The sequence below is a fragment of the Pimephales promelas genome, chromosome 6 (genome assembly GCF_988280905.1).
Source record: "Pimephales promelas chromosome 6, fPimPro1.hap1.1, whole genome shotgun sequence".
Classification (NCBI taxonomy): domain Eukaryota; kingdom Metazoa; phylum Chordata; class Actinopteri; order Cypriniformes; family Leuciscidae; genus Pimephales; species Pimephales promelas.
The window spans coordinates 7429219-7446729 of record NC_142774.1 but is presented as its reverse complement, the minus strand read 5'-3'; the positions used below and the strand labels follow the sequence as shown (position 1 = coordinate 7446729).

The 17511-nt window shown below is 37.8% G+C and overlaps 1 protein-coding gene across 2 annotated transcripts in view; it reads left to right on the top strand.

Moving 5' to 3' along the window:
* itsn1 (intersectin 1 (SH3 domain protein)) overlaps positions 1 to 17511 on the top strand; it is a 49406-nt gene that overhangs the window by 8929 nt on the left and 22966 nt on the right. For both annotated transcript variants that reach the window (XM_039688118.2, XM_039688101.2), the window contains exons 2-16: positions 2177 to 2240; positions 2848 to 2943; positions 6673 to 6736; positions 7823 to 7983; positions 9381 to 9560; positions 9657 to 9735; positions 9810 to 9919; positions 10666 to 10729; positions 11019 to 11156; positions 11377 to 11486; positions 12370 to 12632; positions 12710 to 12859; positions 13062 to 13202; positions 13980 to 14067; positions 14987 to 15126. In XM_039688118.2, the coding sequence (XP_039544052.2) occupies positions 2213 to 2240; positions 2848 to 2943; positions 6673 to 6736; positions 7823 to 7983; positions 9381 to 9560; positions 9657 to 9735; positions 9810 to 9919; positions 10666 to 10729; positions 11019 to 11156; positions 11377 to 11486; positions 12370 to 12632; positions 12710 to 12859; positions 13062 to 13202; positions 13980 to 14067; positions 14987 to 15126 (1812 nt within the window). In that variant the 5' untranslated portion in view covers positions 2177 to 2212. The remainder of the gene's footprint in view (positions 1 to 2176; positions 2241 to 2847; positions 2944 to 6672; positions 6737 to 7822; positions 7984 to 9380; positions 9561 to 9656; positions 9736 to 9809; positions 9920 to 10665; positions 10730 to 11018; positions 11157 to 11376; positions 11487 to 12369; positions 12633 to 12709; positions 12860 to 13061; positions 13203 to 13979; positions 14068 to 14986; positions 15127 to 17511) is intronic.

Sequence of the window (17511 nt, the reverse complement as noted above, 5' to 3'; positions counted from 1 at the left end):
ACTGTAGAATTTAGCTACATCTCAATGTAATAATAATAATACTAACACTAATAATAATAAAAGGAATAATCACGATTTTTCTTTTTAACAGTAAAGCTCTGTTGTGGAGCACATTGACAAAAAAGTTTAATTTAATTCGATTAAAAGTTAAATTAAATGAATGTTTTATGCCTTAATTTGATTGCCAGAAAAATGTAAATACACAACACAGAATTTCTGGAAAAAAAATGACTAAATTTATAAATACATTTTTTTGTGAATTCAATTAGACTTTTTGATTATTAAAATTTTATTAAACCGTTAAAATAGAATACAGAAAACACAGAAGTTGGTTGGCCAAAAAGTAAAACAGAATTTGAAGGAAAAAATAAAATTGATGTTAAATTGTATGTTTCATGATTTCAATTAATTGGACGTGCTTTTTGATTACTACATTTGTTAAAAAAAAATATGATAAAAGAAAAGATAAAAATATAAAATGGCTCTCATAGGGCCCTATGTACAGTATTGCTACAACAGTTTTTGACTGGATTAGCATGTTTGTTTATTTTATGTTTAAAACCCTTTCAGTTTGGGCTGTGATTAGACCCTGTGGAGCAGAGAAATGAATTCCATTATGCAGGATCGGAAAGGGAGAAAAGAGTGGATGAAGAATGGGGGGGAGAGAGTCTGGCACTGATTAAAATAGTTTGGCCAAGGTGCCCTGTGTGTGTGTTTACACAGCTGGGAGATTCCCAGTCTGAAGCCTTCAGATAGCTCTCTTACTTTCTCATCATTTTGTGTCCAAGTGTGTTACTGAGGTTATTTTTCAGATTTACAAAAGCAGGTTAGGGATGTGCATATATATATATATTGTATAAACCAGTTGGTGGGTTATAGTGGAGCTAGTAATGAGGATAAAATTATAAATTATACACTGAACTTTGTAGCTGAGGTTACTGATGAAGTTGATGAACTGATGAAGTTTACTGTACTAATGTTAACTAACATCCCCTCAAAGAAGCGCATCACAATTAATTTCCCTTTAAATTTGTGATGAAACTGGAAATCGCAACGGTTCGATCGCTTCCTGGTGGCTGGCCTGGCCAGGAGGATAGGTCATAAACCCGCCCTCTCCATGTAATTGAATAGGACGTGAGCCAAACAATATAATACAATTAATTAATCCCAGAACATGGTTTCTGTCATTTTATGTAGTTCTCATCATCATGCTGACACATTCAAATTAGGGCTGAACGATTATGTAAAATAATCTAATTGCGATTTTTATTTTGTTTTTTGTTTTTTTTACCAATATTGCAATTGTGATTTAATATGCGATTTATTTTTTAAGTTCTTTACCTTCTGTATTAGTCGACAAAGACACGCAATAAACCATTGAGCAGTAGGGATGGGAATCTTTAGGCATCTCATGATCCGAACTACATTTTTTCTGATTAATTCATCTTAATAACACTTAAAATATGTGTTTAATTTCATTTTGATTTTTATATTTTTGATATATAAGCCAACTGCATTCCAAAATACATAAATAATGCCTTTGTGGAGCATTTGTAAGGAAAATTACGGCGGCCGAGACCGCGCACTTCAAGTGTAACGTTATATCTCGCGCACTGCAAGCGTAACGTTATATCATCAAGTAAAGCGGCAAAACCTGAGCAGTGAAGCCCGCGAATGTCCTTGTAATTGGTCAAAGTGCAAGTTTATGAAAACGAAAACCGCTATCAACTCTTGTGTAAATTTCAAAAACATGAATTTGTGAAAACGGTGACGTCATGCATATTACTTGTTCAGTCTATAGGTGTGTAGTGTTTCTTTAAAAAGTGGCATCGCAATACAGGCCTGGCAGCAGATTACAGTTTTTTTTTTTTGTGTGGATTCGTGAGACCAAGGATTATTTTGACACAAAAAACGCAAAGGAAACACTTTTCAATTTTTAGTACATTATTGTTGTATATGTACCCTAAGTGATAAAGCTGGAATGGTCCTTCCTCTCCTCAGCAAGTTTTCTACAGGTCAGAAGCGATTCACTCAAATGTGTTTTCCTCTTTTTGTTTTCTTTTTCTTTTTTTTTCTTTTTTTTGACAAGAAGCATTTTGTGTGTTTAGGACGACGAACAAGTTTCTTTGTTGTTTCTTAGAGGTTGAGGTTGAAGGTTTTTTGTGTTGTTTTGCAGGAGTTTGAGGCTGGACGGCAGCTGACGGACTGAACCATGGCTCAGTTTCCCACGCCCTTCGGAGGTGAGTTGATGCCTTGACTGACTGACACATGCGTGTTTGTGTGATGAAGGGTGGTGGATATGTATTAAGTGCAGAGTGTGTTTGAAAAACAAAGAGAGAATGAATGCAAGTGAGTCAGTGAATGGAAGAGAAACGCCCTCACAGAACTGTTGTCACTTTGGTTAGCCGGCTTTTATGTGTGCATGTTTAATTTTCTGTTTTCATTTATGATTTTATATAGAGGGATCATTTAAGTCATCCAAATGATTTACATTTTTGAATATCATTTTTTATTACAATATTATGTAGAGCTGCAACAGTAGTAATCTATTGTAATGGAGTATACATCTGATAGTATCACTATGTTCAGTTGAGTGAACGTCTGTTGTTATTTTTTATGTTTTCAAAAATCTTAAAACTTTATATTTACAAAAGTCTTTGAATCCTAGTTTTTCATCTCACATATTTAGATGACACTATTGCATTTTTGCTCAGTGTTGTTTTTTTTTACACAATTGAATGTTAGTAAGAGTTGGTTTGTGATTAGCTGTGCCCTGTTGCTTAGTGAAAACGTTTGAACAGTTTGAACATGTTGAAGCATCATACTGATGTTTGTCTGTCTCTGTAGGGGGGTCGGAGACATGGGTAATATCTTTGGACGAGAGAGCCAAACATGACCAACAGTTCCACAGTTTGACCCCCACACCTTCTGGCTTCATCACAGGTAATCACCAGCTTTCTTTCTATGAGAAAAGGAAACAACTCTCATTAGCACTGATGTTTGCTAGAACCCTTTGTTTTGAGTTTGATGTTCTCTGAAATATGTAAACAAATCCTTTGAGTTCTGTGCAATCGCAAACGATCACCAGCAGTGCAGTCAGTCATAAACCTGTGGTAGTCCGAATTGTATGCCTATTATTTTTATGTAGGTTACACAGAGAGAGAGCAGATAAAGTGAAAACAGAAAAACAAAAGCAACCACCTCTTTCCCATCATCCTTATTTAAACACATCCCCCATGGCTAATAAAAATTCCATGGATATTCTTCATGAGTTTTTTAAAACCATGCCACTTCCTGTTTTCTGCCCATAACGGGTGGATATATCTACTTGCATGGTCTACGTCAACAAATTGGGTGCCAATGGTAGTGTCTGCTCACGTTGGCCGTGTCTGGGCAAAAAACTTGCGCTTGAGCACATCGTAAAAACCACAGCTGACGGCCAGCTAGCATGTATGTTCTGTCCCTGCGTGAGAGAGAATAACGGTCCACAACAGAAGATGGCAGTAGTCTGTATTTCTCATTCAAAAAAGGTAACGTGAATTAGTAAACAGCAGCTCTTGCTTATCATTTTAATGAGTTAAGCTGCTAAGTTTGCCTCAACTTATAGAAATTAGGCTACAAACGCCAATGAAAATATTTGCATATTGGAATGTTCTAAAAAAGATGATTACGGTAAGTTTATAAGCGCCTTCATTGTGTGCTCTCTTGTCTTTAGTGATGCTTGCTTTGTAGGGCTGAAATAAAAAATAAAAAATTGTCGACAAATATCGTTGTTTTAGAATAGTCGTTTGATCTCACATGACCTAATGTAAGGGACTGCTACGGCACTGTGGCGCTAGACTGTAATGCAGCCCTAAATGCTATTGCGGTAAAAGAAAAAACAGCGCGAATTATGACGGAGTGCATACGAAATACGAACTAGCAAGGTTTGGGAAAGTTTCACAAAACTTAAAACCAACAATTCTGTCAAAAGGCGGAACTTGCTTTTCACGGGAGCACAACATGCATGTTGGAGCACTTAAAGAGGAAACATCCCGGCAAAGGATGAGTCAGTGAGAATTGAGTGTTCTCCAGCTGGAGCGAACTAACTAGCGGTAAATCTCTTCATTAGATAATTCAATACTACTAATAATAGTAATAATATTATCAATAATAATATAATTACAGTAATGTGATGATTTATTTTGCATAGAATAAAGCTTGATCGAGCTTAGGAGTCAGGGCTGTTTTTATTATTGTAACACTATTAGGTATAATCGTTTTATCACTCGCCTGTATTTTGTTCCATAATCAAGAAGACTTACAAAAGGAGATGTTAGGAAGAATATCATTGGAGTTACTTTTTCTTTTTAATTCTGTAAATTAAAAGGTGAATGAGAACATCTCTGTCAGCTCAATTGTCATGTAAAAAAAAAAAGACTGTAATAACTTTATATTTATAGTAATGGTTTGCAGATTAATTTTTTACCATTTTTGTGTCCTGAAGTAAATGTCCCTTTTTCTTTTTCAGTTCTAAGAAAAGCAGTGGCCCTATTAAACAATCCTTAGAGAGAATTTGTTTGTGATTTTAATTGGACCAAAATCTGAACTTTGTTTAGTTGGCGGAAAGTTCATTAAAACAACTATTTAAAAAGCTGAACTGAATTTCTTTTTATATTATAGTAAGAATATGTATAACTCAATGTTTTAACTAATTGAAAAAGCTGAATAATCGTTCCAAACTTAATGATTAGCCGGCAAAATAATCGGCGATTAGTCGATCAATCGTTCTAATAATCGTTAGATTAATCGATTATCAAAATAATCGTTTGTTGCAACCCTAGTGCTTTGTCACAGTGTGTTCCTGTCGACATCCAGAACACACCGCAAAAAACTGCCGGCCAACCGACGCTCACCCACTGCCCGACATTGGCCGATGGAAAACCGTCAGCTTGGAGTGTCCTGCCCTTTAAGTACTATAAAAAACAGCCTGAGAACTGTTAATGGCCAGTCTCAGTACCTCCTCAGATGAAACAAACAAACTTTGCTGCTGACCTGCAGTAAAACCGTCCCATGTTTACATTAGTCTTGTGTAAACGTTTGCGCAATGCTGGTCTATTAAAGTTCAAATTCTGATTCCTTGCAAACATGTTCTGAAAGTTTTAGTTGTGAGTTGATAATGTATATCGTAACAGAATCAGTGAGACAAAAAATACAGAGAAGGAAACAGATCAGGGTGTGACATGTTGCAGAAAAGCTCATTTCTCTGTCAAATTTGCTGAGACCATTTGTTTTTGGAGTCTCTAGTTGGTGCTTTCACGTTTTTCCTGTTATAGAAAGCTGTCTTTCTCACCGGAGAGGAAAATGTTCATTTTCACTAGGCAAACTGTTCATACGTGCAATGAAAGAAGTGTTCATTGTACACAAAACACACTCCATGGTATTTTTGTACAACGTATGCCAATCCAAAGGGCCAATCAAAATCACAAGACTCGAACAGTAAAACCAGCTTGTCCCCGCTGGACTTTGGATGTCTACTGAAGAGATGGTACTTGTGAGTTTCCTGTTGACCAGTGGATCTCAAAGAGCCTCTTTGTGTTGTCTGAAGGGCGGCTGAAATAGTGAGTGGCCCACAGGCAGACGGAGCAGATTGAGTCTGTTTTTGGCTCTGAGAGTATAAAGGCGTTCTGTGTGTGCGCGCCGAGGAAGACACCCGTTATCAAGGCGAAAAGTGTTTAGAGGAAGGTGAAAAGGTCATCCAAGCTGCTACATCATTTTGCTTCCTGCAGAGGGACAAACTCACACTCGCATCTTTCAGCGCTTTGTGTGTTGGTTGGTAGGTTGTAAAGGGGGAGAAATGGGTTATCAAGGCTGCTGTGGTATTATTAGTTGACATTTGTCAAATCTTTCATTATAGTCTATGTATAAAAACAAGAAAAAAAGCAATAATGATAAATAAATTTAATAATAATAATAGTAAATAAAATAAATACATAAATAAATAAATAAATAAAAAACAGAATAGCACAGATAAAAGGGAAAGTAAATAACAATTACACACGGCAAGTTAGATCTCAGAGAAGACAATAAATAAACCATGTTTAGACTTTACAGGACTAGTAAGTTTACCCAGAGGTAAAGGACATAGTAGGAATTATTATTGTTTTTTTTTGTTTTTTCCTGGGAGGGGGGTTGCATTAAAGGGATAAAGGGGTGGAAAAAAGGAACTAAAATGTCATTGTTAACACTGATGTTCACTGATGCTTTTGACTAATGTTCATGTTCAATAAAAAGCAAAATAAAAATAAAAAAACAAGAAAAAAAGCATTTTTTGTGTGTGCATGTTCACCAGTATATAGGCTGTCATGAGAGCAGGAATTCGGCTTGATTGGTTAGATAACATATGAGCACACTTTCTTTTCTTAGTCAAACTGTAGCCGTCAGATCACTCGCCCCGTAGGGCAATGTCAGTCAAGTGCGGTCAATAAACCCTGAACATGTTTGTTGACAAGATGGTTTAAACAGGCTTATGTAACTCTTAATTATGTTATCAGTAAAACAGACCTAGAATAATTCAAATTGACATGAACTGTTCCATTGTGTTTGTTTATACAATGATGCACACAATACTGTTTATTTATTTGAACATAAAGTATATTCATTTCATTATTTTCCCTTTCTCTTTTTCTGTAGGTGACCAGGCAAGAAATTTCTTTCTGCAGTCAGGTCTACCTCCCCCCATCCTGGCCCAGATATGGTACAATTCCTAAATGACACATTCATTTCTAATCCAGAGCACTACATTCACAATCCACTACGTACTACTGTTCAATAATTTGCATACACTGTACATTTACAGTAAATAAAACTGGTAGCTGTTGTTGCTAGAAATTCGCAGAAAAATACATACACATCACAATGCTTCCAATGTTTCGGGATGCTTATATATTTATTAAATATCTCATTAAATAATACAAGGTTAATATACCTAAATCTTGTTTTGTTATCTTGAAAACACATCGATAACCACCATAATAATATCTGTCCATAAGGCATGGACAAGGGTTGTCATGATGGTACCAAAATTTCAGTAATCGGTACCAATGCCAATAAAATTCCATGGTTCTCAGTACCAATTTTGGTACCATAGTTGGAACTATTACACATTTATTTGCAGGTCTGTTAGTTTGCATTAATACCCTTAGACTTGATGCACATCTATTTTGACAAAAAGTATACGATTTTTTTAATCCTTTCTATTGCTGTGGTTATAACACTGTCAATCACTGCGGTTTCGGATACAATCGGTCATTTAAAATTCCAGAAACTGCAGTGTACTGAGGAGCATGGAAAACAAAACTTTTATTGAAATTGTTTATGGGTTTATGGCTCCTGTTTTGATCACTGAAGCTGTCAATCATGGGTGCGGTGAACAAAAACTCTGGGGTTTTGAGAGGTGTTGAGTGGATTCTTGCCTAAACATCTCTGATTGGCCATTGCGTTCACTTGCTCAACAGATGTGTATGTGATTGGCTACAATGATCAAATAGAAACCTTTGATGCTCATCACAGAGCGCTTACACGGATACACACGAGGGCCTTTGATAACAGCCTTGTATCAGTGGGTACCGAATACACCCGTTACTCAGTTCTACCGGTACATCAGAAAGGCTGGTATCGTCACATTATCTTGGTAGCAAAGTACTAGTACTTTTTACAACCTTATATATAGGTGCACAGGGTCATACACAAAAACAAAACACCAGGATCACACACAACACTATCACTATTGCAAAATTATGCTAAATATCATAAAATGTAACATCACCTTAATGTTTCGCAGGGCTCTGGCCGACATGAACAATGATGGGAAGATGGACATGCTTGAATTTTCCATCGCAATGAAGCTGATTAAATTGAAGCTGCAGGGTCACCCTCTCCCTCCTTCATTGCCCCCCGCCATGAAGCAGCAGCCCATCTCCATACCCCCGCAGCCTCCATTTGGTAAAAACACTCTCATTCTGATGGCTTAAAAACATTGGGACATATCAAATCTAGATCAAGACCATTTAAATCAGTGGTTCTCAACCTTGAAGGGCCAGAACAAACATTGTCCACCAAAGTGTTGTTGTATGTCATTTATTGTTTGTTCTCCAAGAAAAACAATAGCTAATGAGAGGGTGAAAAGAAATGATACATATTTATATATAGATTAATTCTGTTTGCGAACCACTGATTTAGATTAGACATCATTGGGTGAACTAGGTCTATATTAGAAAAGACTGAATGCTAAATGTAAACTTTTAGTCTAGATCAACTCTGGCCCTCAAGGTCCACTTTTCTAAAGAGATTATCTTCGACCCTAATCAAACACTCCTGAACAAGCTAAGCAAGGTTTTCAGGGTTACTAGAAAGCTACAGATAGTTGAGTTTGATCAGGGTCAGCTAAACTTTGAGGAAAGGAGATCTCGAGGGCCAAAGTTACCCAGCCTTGGGGCCAGTTGCATAAACTTAGCCACTATGTTAAGACTGTGTCTTAAGAACTAGTTTGACCAACTAGCAGTTAACAAAGGGGTCAAATTAGACAAATATACCTTTTTATGTAACTGACTTTAAAAAGTTAGGACCAGCCTTGAAGAAAATATTTAGATGACTGACTTTTAAGACTAGTCTAAGCAGTTTATGCAACTGACCACTGGTCTGTCTACATTAGACAAGACCTTTCTGCTGATGGCAGACACCTTGTTCTGGGTGATGTCTTGAATCCCGGTTCAGTCACTCAAAGAATTAGAGTCGCTCATTGAATGTTAGAAGTAGGGATGCACCGATATGAAAATGTTGGCCGATATGGATAACCGATAATTCTTTATTTTTGAAAGCTGATAACCAATATATATAGGCCGATAAATTTAAATCCAAATTTTTATATAATTTTGAGAGCCTGATTACAAAAACAAAAGTCTCACAATTAAACCCATGTCCCAAGCGCACGATTATACTGATGTTCTCTTTATAGTGTTGTACAGCTGATATGACAGATTTGGGCTGCACATGTTGTACCAAACTGTATTTTCCTTTTTTGAAGAGATTTCAATCATATTTTAAGAAATTAAAAAACATAAACAGTGCTCAACAAGTGTCTCAGCTGAAGGGAATAATACATTAATTATCGGCTTTAATATAACAACTACATTTTCTTATCAGGCCGATAACGATAACATTAAAAATGAACATATATCGGCCGATACCGATATGGTGGCCGATATATCATGCATCCCTTGTTAGAAGTAAATTAAATAAGCAGTACATCAACATTATTAGCATATGTCATTTGTCATGTCATCCCACTATTTAATTCTATAAAAAATGTAATCAATGATGCCTTTGATTGCCATCTGCAGGGATGCCCAGTATGGGTGCCATGTCAGGCCTGCCTGCAGTGCCGCCAATGCCCCTGCCCCCTCTGCCTCCAGGAGTAGGCGTGTCTCCTCCACTGGTAGCATCGGTGACACCACCCCTCCCATCCCTTGCCAACGGAGCACCCGCTATGATACAGCCCATTAGTGGATTCACACATCCAGGTAATATAAATACACACTCACTCACACTACCCAGACCAGCTCATGCAGTTTATTTACTTTTGCTGGAAAATGTATGGGTGTTTCTCTTTCTCTCAGCTGCTGCACTCAACAAAACCTCTTCGTTCAATCGTTCCAGTATCAAGCTACAGAAGGTCCAGTCTGTAGAGGCACCCAGGTACACACACACATACACACACTGTATTCGCAGACATTTCATAGATGTTAACAAGACAAACATTGTCTCTCTAGTGCTCCAGCAGCTCCTCCGCCCACTGACTGGGCCGTGCCTCAGTCCTCTCGGCTTAAGTACCGCCAACTCTTCAACAGCCATGACAAAATGATGAGTGGCTATCTCACAGGTATGGTCAGACGCATGACAAGCATTAGCCAATTGAACACATTTGTTGTTTGGCTCTTGTAGCCAGACCTTCAGACTGATGGACTCCATTGCAGCTTTCATTGGCCAAGGCCTGCCCAGAGGCCATCTGACTGACATGTAAAGCAACCAATCATAGTTTGTTTTCTTAAGCGTCACGTTTAGAAGCGTAAACGTTGATGTCCCTACGATAATAGACTGGCGTGTAGAACTCTGACATATTTTAAAGAGTCTATACTGTGAACTACATCATTCTTCACATACTTTTGATTATCCAGCGTTTAGTTGATCCTGATAAGTTTTTATTGTCACAGTTGTAAACACGGAGCTTTGGCATCAAGACTGCTTTGTTGTCAGCTACCTTGCTCACATCTTATTTATGTATCTAATTTATACACTACATAGCTGTATATTTAACAATGCAATTAAATTTTGTCATTTTTAAACTTGCTTTTATTTTAATTCTATTTTCAAATAATCTTCTTTGTCCATATTTTCTTTAGAAAATATAATAATTTAGTTTTTAATTCAATGTATTTGACGAGCTCAAAGCTTTAGTGATGTGTCACAGTGATTACTTAGTACAGCTCAAAGCAAACAAAGGCTGCTGACTCAACATGCTCAACTCTCTTTTTCACTTCTGTTTCCTTTCTTTCTCTCTCTCTCTCTCTCTCTCTCTCTCTCTCTCTCTCTCTCTCTCTCTCTCTCTTTCTTTCTCTTCTGCCCCAGGTCCACAAGCCAGAACTATTCTAATGCAGTCCAGTCTACCACAGGCTCAGCTGGCTACCATCTGGTGCGGATCCAACACATTTTTCATATTGTATCTCTGTCGCGCATTTAAAAACTCAAGACATTTCAGTTCTGAAATGTGGATCAATGTAAACATAAGAAGTGGTGTCTGGTTATTGTTATGAATACATCCGATTTATTTTAACATGCCGTTCTTGGGGATCTTTGTATCGCCTAGGGCCCTGTTTACACTTGATGTTAACATCTGTCTCCGGTGATCTGGTCACATGTGGACAGGAAAGATTAAATTGCTGTTTTGACTCCATATAACATCTGCTTGTTTCTATGTATAGGAATCTGTCGGATATAGATCAGGATGGGAAGTTGACTGCAGAAGAGTTTATTTTGGCCATGCACTTGATTGACATGGCCATGTCTGGTCTGCCCCTCCCCCCTTTACTGACCCCTGACCTCATACCTCCAACATTCAGGTGAGAGACTCAACTGGCAGCATAAATCTACAACTTCACATTTTCACTCATTTTATTCAAAGGTGTAGTACATTTATCAGCTTCAGTTTTAGTTGAAAAACAGCTGCTAATTTATTTGAAATTTAATAGTTAAGAAGTTTTATCTGTCAATCGTTACATTTAGAGGTCAGGTTGCACAATAATGTTCTAAATGCACTTGATTTCCTTCCTGTTTTTGTAGGAGAGTGCGTTCTGGTAGCGGTGTGTCTTTGACCAGTATTCATTCGGCAGACGTACGATCCCAGGATGAGCCTGAGGAGGAGGAGAAAGAGGCGGATAAAAAACTTCCAGGTCAGGGGATAAGAGTAAATACTGACCAGTTTTCAACTGATAAACTATTTGTCAGTGAGTTTTGTCTTACTGCACATTGTCTCAGCTGACATTGGTATTGGTGCATTTTGTATCTGGATAGTCTCTAACTGGATTTAGTGCTTTAAATTGCATTAACACCTTCCAATGCAATGATCTGGTCCATTGAGTTTGGAGATCCAAGAGATCTGATACCACTTTTCGAGACGGAAGGAAAACGCCACAGGTTTCGTTAATTGTAAATATTCCACCATTAAAAGACCTTAAACATTTTGATGGATAATTTAGAGCGCTTTCCCTTATTTTGGCTGATAAAATATCAGGTTTCTAGTTTAGTTGCATCTACTTTACATACATTACCACTGAAAGTGATGCTAATAGGCAATAGAAGTCAAGAAAATGGCTGAAAGATGTTTTGAAGTTATTTTCTCTAAATAAAGTCACCCTGATAGAGATGTGATTGAGGATCTAGGGAGATTAAAATCCAAGTATAGTCCAGTTGAATAATTCATCATGAGATATTGTTCTTTTATTTGACCAGATCAGAAGACATACTAAAAGTAGAGCATGACGGCAAATTTACAACCCAACCTGTCAAAGTGAGAGTTAATCTTTTATGTGTAGTGCAACCTTTTACATATTTCTTGCATAGTTGTGTATGGTTAACAAAACTACATTGGCATGTATTCATTTTCAGTGAATGTGGTCAGAAGCTATGATGACCACCTCTGAAACTGGTTTCGGTGATCCCAATCCTAATTCTATTTACATGTTAATGCTGGGTGTAAAATGGGGGTCTAAGATTTCTACAAGTCTTTTGAAACATTTAAATGTTGAATGTAAATATCTTAATTCCTCCCCGCAGTTACATTTGAGGACAAGAAACGAGAGAACTTTGAGCGTGGGAACCTGGAGCTGGAGAAACGTCGGCAGGCGTTGCTTGAGCTGCAGAGGAAAGAGCAGGAGCGACTGGCGGCGCTGGAGAAAGAGGAGCAAGAAAGGAAAGAAAGAGAACGAATGGAGCATGAGAGACGCAGACAGCAAGAGCTGGACAAACAACTTGAGAGACAGAGAGAGCAGGAGCGACAGAGGGAGGAGGAGAGACGCAAGGAGATCGAGAGAAGAGAGGTGCGTTCAAAAATTCAGTGCATGTTTAGCACTATCGACAGCATTTGTAACCCTCTGAGTGTGTTTTGTTTGCGAAGGCTGCTAAACGGGAGCTGGAGCGTCAGCGGCAGTTAGAGTGGGAGAGATCGCGCAGACAGGAGCTGCTCACCCAGAGAAACCGAGAACAGGAGAACATTGTCCTGCTCAAAGCACGCAAGAAAACACTCGAGTTTGAACTGGAGGCTCTGGTACATTAAACTTCAGTGTTTTAAACAGATTTAAATATGCAAGCAGATGTCATCACATTGATAAAGCAGTTAAAAAATCATGTAGACTAATTTTAAAGTTTTCATTTGTGATTTAGTGGCACCAAACGGAATTGTAATCTATTTGAGGGGCCCGATGTGAGTTTAATAGATTGACTTGTGTTCTTTTTTGGCTCTTATCTAGAATGATAAGAAGTCTCAGTTGGATGGTAAACTGCAGGACATTCGTTTCCGTCTCTCGGCTCAGAGACACGAGATCGAGAGCACCAATAAGACGCGAGAGCTCCGCATTGCAGAGATCACCAGCCTGCAACAGCAGCTGCAGGTGTGCACTTCTTCCCTTTTCTCTCTTTCCTCATCTCTCCCTTCTTTGGCTTCGTTCAAAAGCATCATCAGCGTCCTTTTAGCTTTCACTCTATTTGAAAAGGTCTCTCCTCTCCAGTTTTGGTGAGTGTGTGAAAGAGAAGAGGGAGTTTAAACCCCTCATAAGCTGACAAGAGCTTTAGACTAGATGTCTTTTTTTTTATGTATATGTATACACAACATATGAGTTTTAAAGGGGTGATGAACTGAGAAATCTAATTTTCCTTGAGCTTTTGACATCTAAGAGGTCATCATATTATAAGAATATCCTGTACGTTTCAGAACTGAAAACGTCCTTGTTAGTCCAATAAAAGCTTTTATTGACACCAGGCTCAGCAAACGACTTGTTTTCAAAGTGGGGAACTATGAAGACAAAGAGGATAAAATATTACATGCATAGCTAAATAACATACAGTAGGCCTACCTCGTGATGACAAACCGGGTCGAGAGTGAAACTCATTATAATATGCAAAACTGTTATCCACTCACAGCAGTGGGCGTTTACTTCCAAGTCTTCAGTGCGAGACGTCCATAAAAACCGAGCATTTTTGAGCTGGGCTCAAAACTAGGGTAGAAAATAGCCTATTGCTTGTTTTTGAATGTAAAAACCAGGCGAACGTCATAAGTTGACCTCAGATAACAATATAAAAAAATGTACCCCTTTAAGTTGCATTGTACATAAGCCTTTCAAAGTAATCAGAGTATTTTGTGATTTTTCTCTCTCTTTTGTATCCATCAGGAGTCTCAGCAATGGTTGAGTCGGTTGATTCCTGATAAACAGTGTCTGAATGACCAGCTGAAGCAGGTTCAGCAAAACAGTCTGCACAGTAAGAACACTTTCCTCAACACTGCTTTAAAGACCCAAAACTCTAGACTAGTCTTTTTGGCGCAACCACGAATCCAATTGACATATGTATACAAACACACACACACACACACACATAGATATATATATATATATATATGAAGAGTTCAGATGCAAAAGCCTCTAAATGCCATTTGAAATTTTCTTCTTTAATGATGATTCTTATAAAACTTGTATATTTAAGTTCAGTAATTTCACTTAAATAACAATTAATAGGTAATTATCATTGCCATTTAAGTGAAATCACTAAACTGAAATATACAAGCTTGATAAAAATGATCATTCTAGAAGAAAATTTCAAATGGCATTTAGAGGCTGTTGGATTTCAGAGATTCAGTGAAAATTAAACCTGTTTTGTGGTGGCAACCGAGGTACTCTGTTAATTTTCAAATTCTCTGCAAAATTGCTGAGATTAAAGTTGATCAACTGCTTATAATTCAGGATCAAGGTGTGTTCAAAGTCCTCGCCCTCAGCACGCCCACATAAAGCTTTAGCAACTTTTAAGGAAACAATGTACTATAATCACTGTAATCTGTAAAAGTAGTTGCTGGCTGGTCACATCTGGCACTGCAAGAATAGGTTTACAAACTATTAATTGAACACAAAAAACGCATCTTAGGTCACAGACTGAAAACATTCATGATCTTATAAACTACGTCATCAGATTGGTGAATTAGGCATTATTTGAACAATATTACTATTTATTTTGCACATTGAGATTTTTTTTTTTTGTGTGATTGTATTGATGGAGAAAACTTCCTTTTATTTACATCAGTGTAACAGTGAAGAATAAAGCTTTTCTTTTTTGCAGAAGGGTTCATGAGGATGTTAATATCTCAGAAATGTTCTTTAATAGCTGTCTGTTTATTTCTACTTTGTAGGAGACTCTCTGTCCAGTCTTCAGAGGGCCATTGATATGAAGGAATCCACCAAACAGCAGCTGAGAGAACAGCTGGACGCTGTGGAGAAGGAGACACGCTCCAAACTATTGGAGATAGATGCCTTCAACACACAGCTGAAGGTACTGAAGCCCTGAAATACCTAAACACACAAAAACACATACAAACAGTCAGTCCTAGAGGTTCAATACTTTTATATTTAGCATTGTGTGTGTGTGTGTGCAGGGTGCAAAATTAACATTTGTGCAAAATCCAAGTAAAAATTGTCTTTGGTGAATGAATACAATTGAGTAACAGTATGAACAATATTAGGGGGAAAAGCCACTCACCTTTGACTGGAGAAGCAATGTGTTACTTTTGGACCTTGTTTGTGTGTCTGTACAAATGATGGAGGAAGTAAGAGAGAGTGCATATTGAGATCTTATTGACCTTCCACCCAAACATACATGCAATGTATATGATAAAACTAGGGCTGTGCAAAAGTTAATTGCGATTAATCGCATCCAAAATAAAAGTCTGTTTTACATAATATATTTGAGTGTGCTGTATATAATTATTTTGTATATATAAATACCTATGCATGCATGTATATATTTAAGAATTATTTGCGCTTAAATTCTGTATATATATATAAATACATAATCTATATTATACAAATATAAATATTTTATATAGGAATAACACATTTTCTTAAACATATACATGCATGTGTGTGTATTTATATATACAAAATAATTATATACAGCACACACAAATATACTATGTAAACAGAGACTTTTATTTTGGATGCGATTAATTGCAATTAACTTTTGCACAGCCCTAGATAAAACCAACAGAACACACTTAATTTTGCCTTAATGTGCCTTCATTCAGAATGAGACAAAGAGAGAGTGTGTGAGAGAAAGTAGAAGCATTTTCACAACATCACACAATCTCTTGTTCCTCACTGTATCTGCCTGCTGCTCACTTTGTCACCCCATCCCTCGTCTTCCCCATCATCCTCCATTCATCCTGGCCGAATCCCTCTCAACTCCCCCCTCCGCCGTGTTATACGACTTGGCTGGTCCTCTATGTTCTGGCTTGTTCCGCTTGATCCCCGTGGTGGGACAGTCCTTGGGGCTGTTCTATCAGACCCAGGCTGTCAGGATGGAGAACCTTCAGTCGGAGCTACTAATTGAGGAGGAGAGGGAGCGACAGGTAGACAACCTGAAAATGCTGCTAACCTTCCAGAAAACTACCACCACCAAACTGTGTTACCCTCTACTCACATAACTGTGCTCTCTGTTGCCCTTCATGAAGGGTAGTTAGGTAGCACACTTCCAGTTGTGTCTTGTCTCGACTACTTCCCTTTACTAAGTCATCAACAGGGTTCAACTATAAGGATATTTTATCTAGGGCTGCAACAACTAATCGATAAAATCGATTATAATCGATTATGAAAATCGTTGTCAACGAATGTCATTATCGATTAGTTGGTCTGATTACGTCACGGGGATTGTTTACATGGAACATGCGCTTCTTACATGCGCTTCATGAGGCGCACATGCAGTCTCTCTCCCTCGCCGCTCTACCCTGCCTCGCTCGCGCAACACGGACGGTTTGGAGAACATTATCTTCTGTCTCGCATGCGCGCTCTTGATTTCGTGAGTTTGAACTAATTTGCGGGTATCAGGAAACCGCTATCAATATGCAGCATACACGAAAATCATTCACCTTTCGGTAAATTCGCCGTTTTGAAACCAAAATAGGTGACCTACGTTAATCGTGTATACTTTATGAAGCCATACTATAGTATAATGTGAGATAGAAATGTATATTTAAGTCATTAAATTCAAGTTAACCTAAGCTTTTCCCTCCACTGCGGCTGTCAGTCATTCTCTATTCGCGTCGCGTTACAACAGTTAACATGATGATCTCTTTCCAAGATGATTCAATGTTATTATTATAATTGATCCGTAGATAAAGGTCTATGATGGTTTTTCTATCTTGCTAGACTTTTATTGCTGTAACTTAATCACTTTCTACTGAGTGTCTGTTAGATCACAACACTATTTGAGTCGGCGCAGTATAATTGTTCTTCACGTGCACAGTAGCCTAACTGAAATTTAAAACTGAAAAGGCTTAATAAACTATTGCATAGATACTGTATAATACACAGTGAATATGTCTTTCTCTTTCCTTGGTGCTTTTAACTTTAATGCGGCGGACACTAAAGAGCTGCGCGCCGCCCTGTGACTCCGTGTTGCTTCAAGCGCATCATTCAGCGCTCGCGATGCGCATTTGCACTCTGTGCAGCTCTTTCATGATCATGTCATAATACTTTTGCGCAATGAAAGCTTATTAATAGCCTCTCTTGTTCTGTCCTATCTATTATATTTTGCTACGATGTTTTTCATGAATGTATAACAACAATACAAAGAGCAATGTGTAACGTTTTACCAGAGTTAGTGCTACACTTATTGTCTCTTATTTGTTCCCCACTAAGGAATGTTTTTTTCACTAAATGT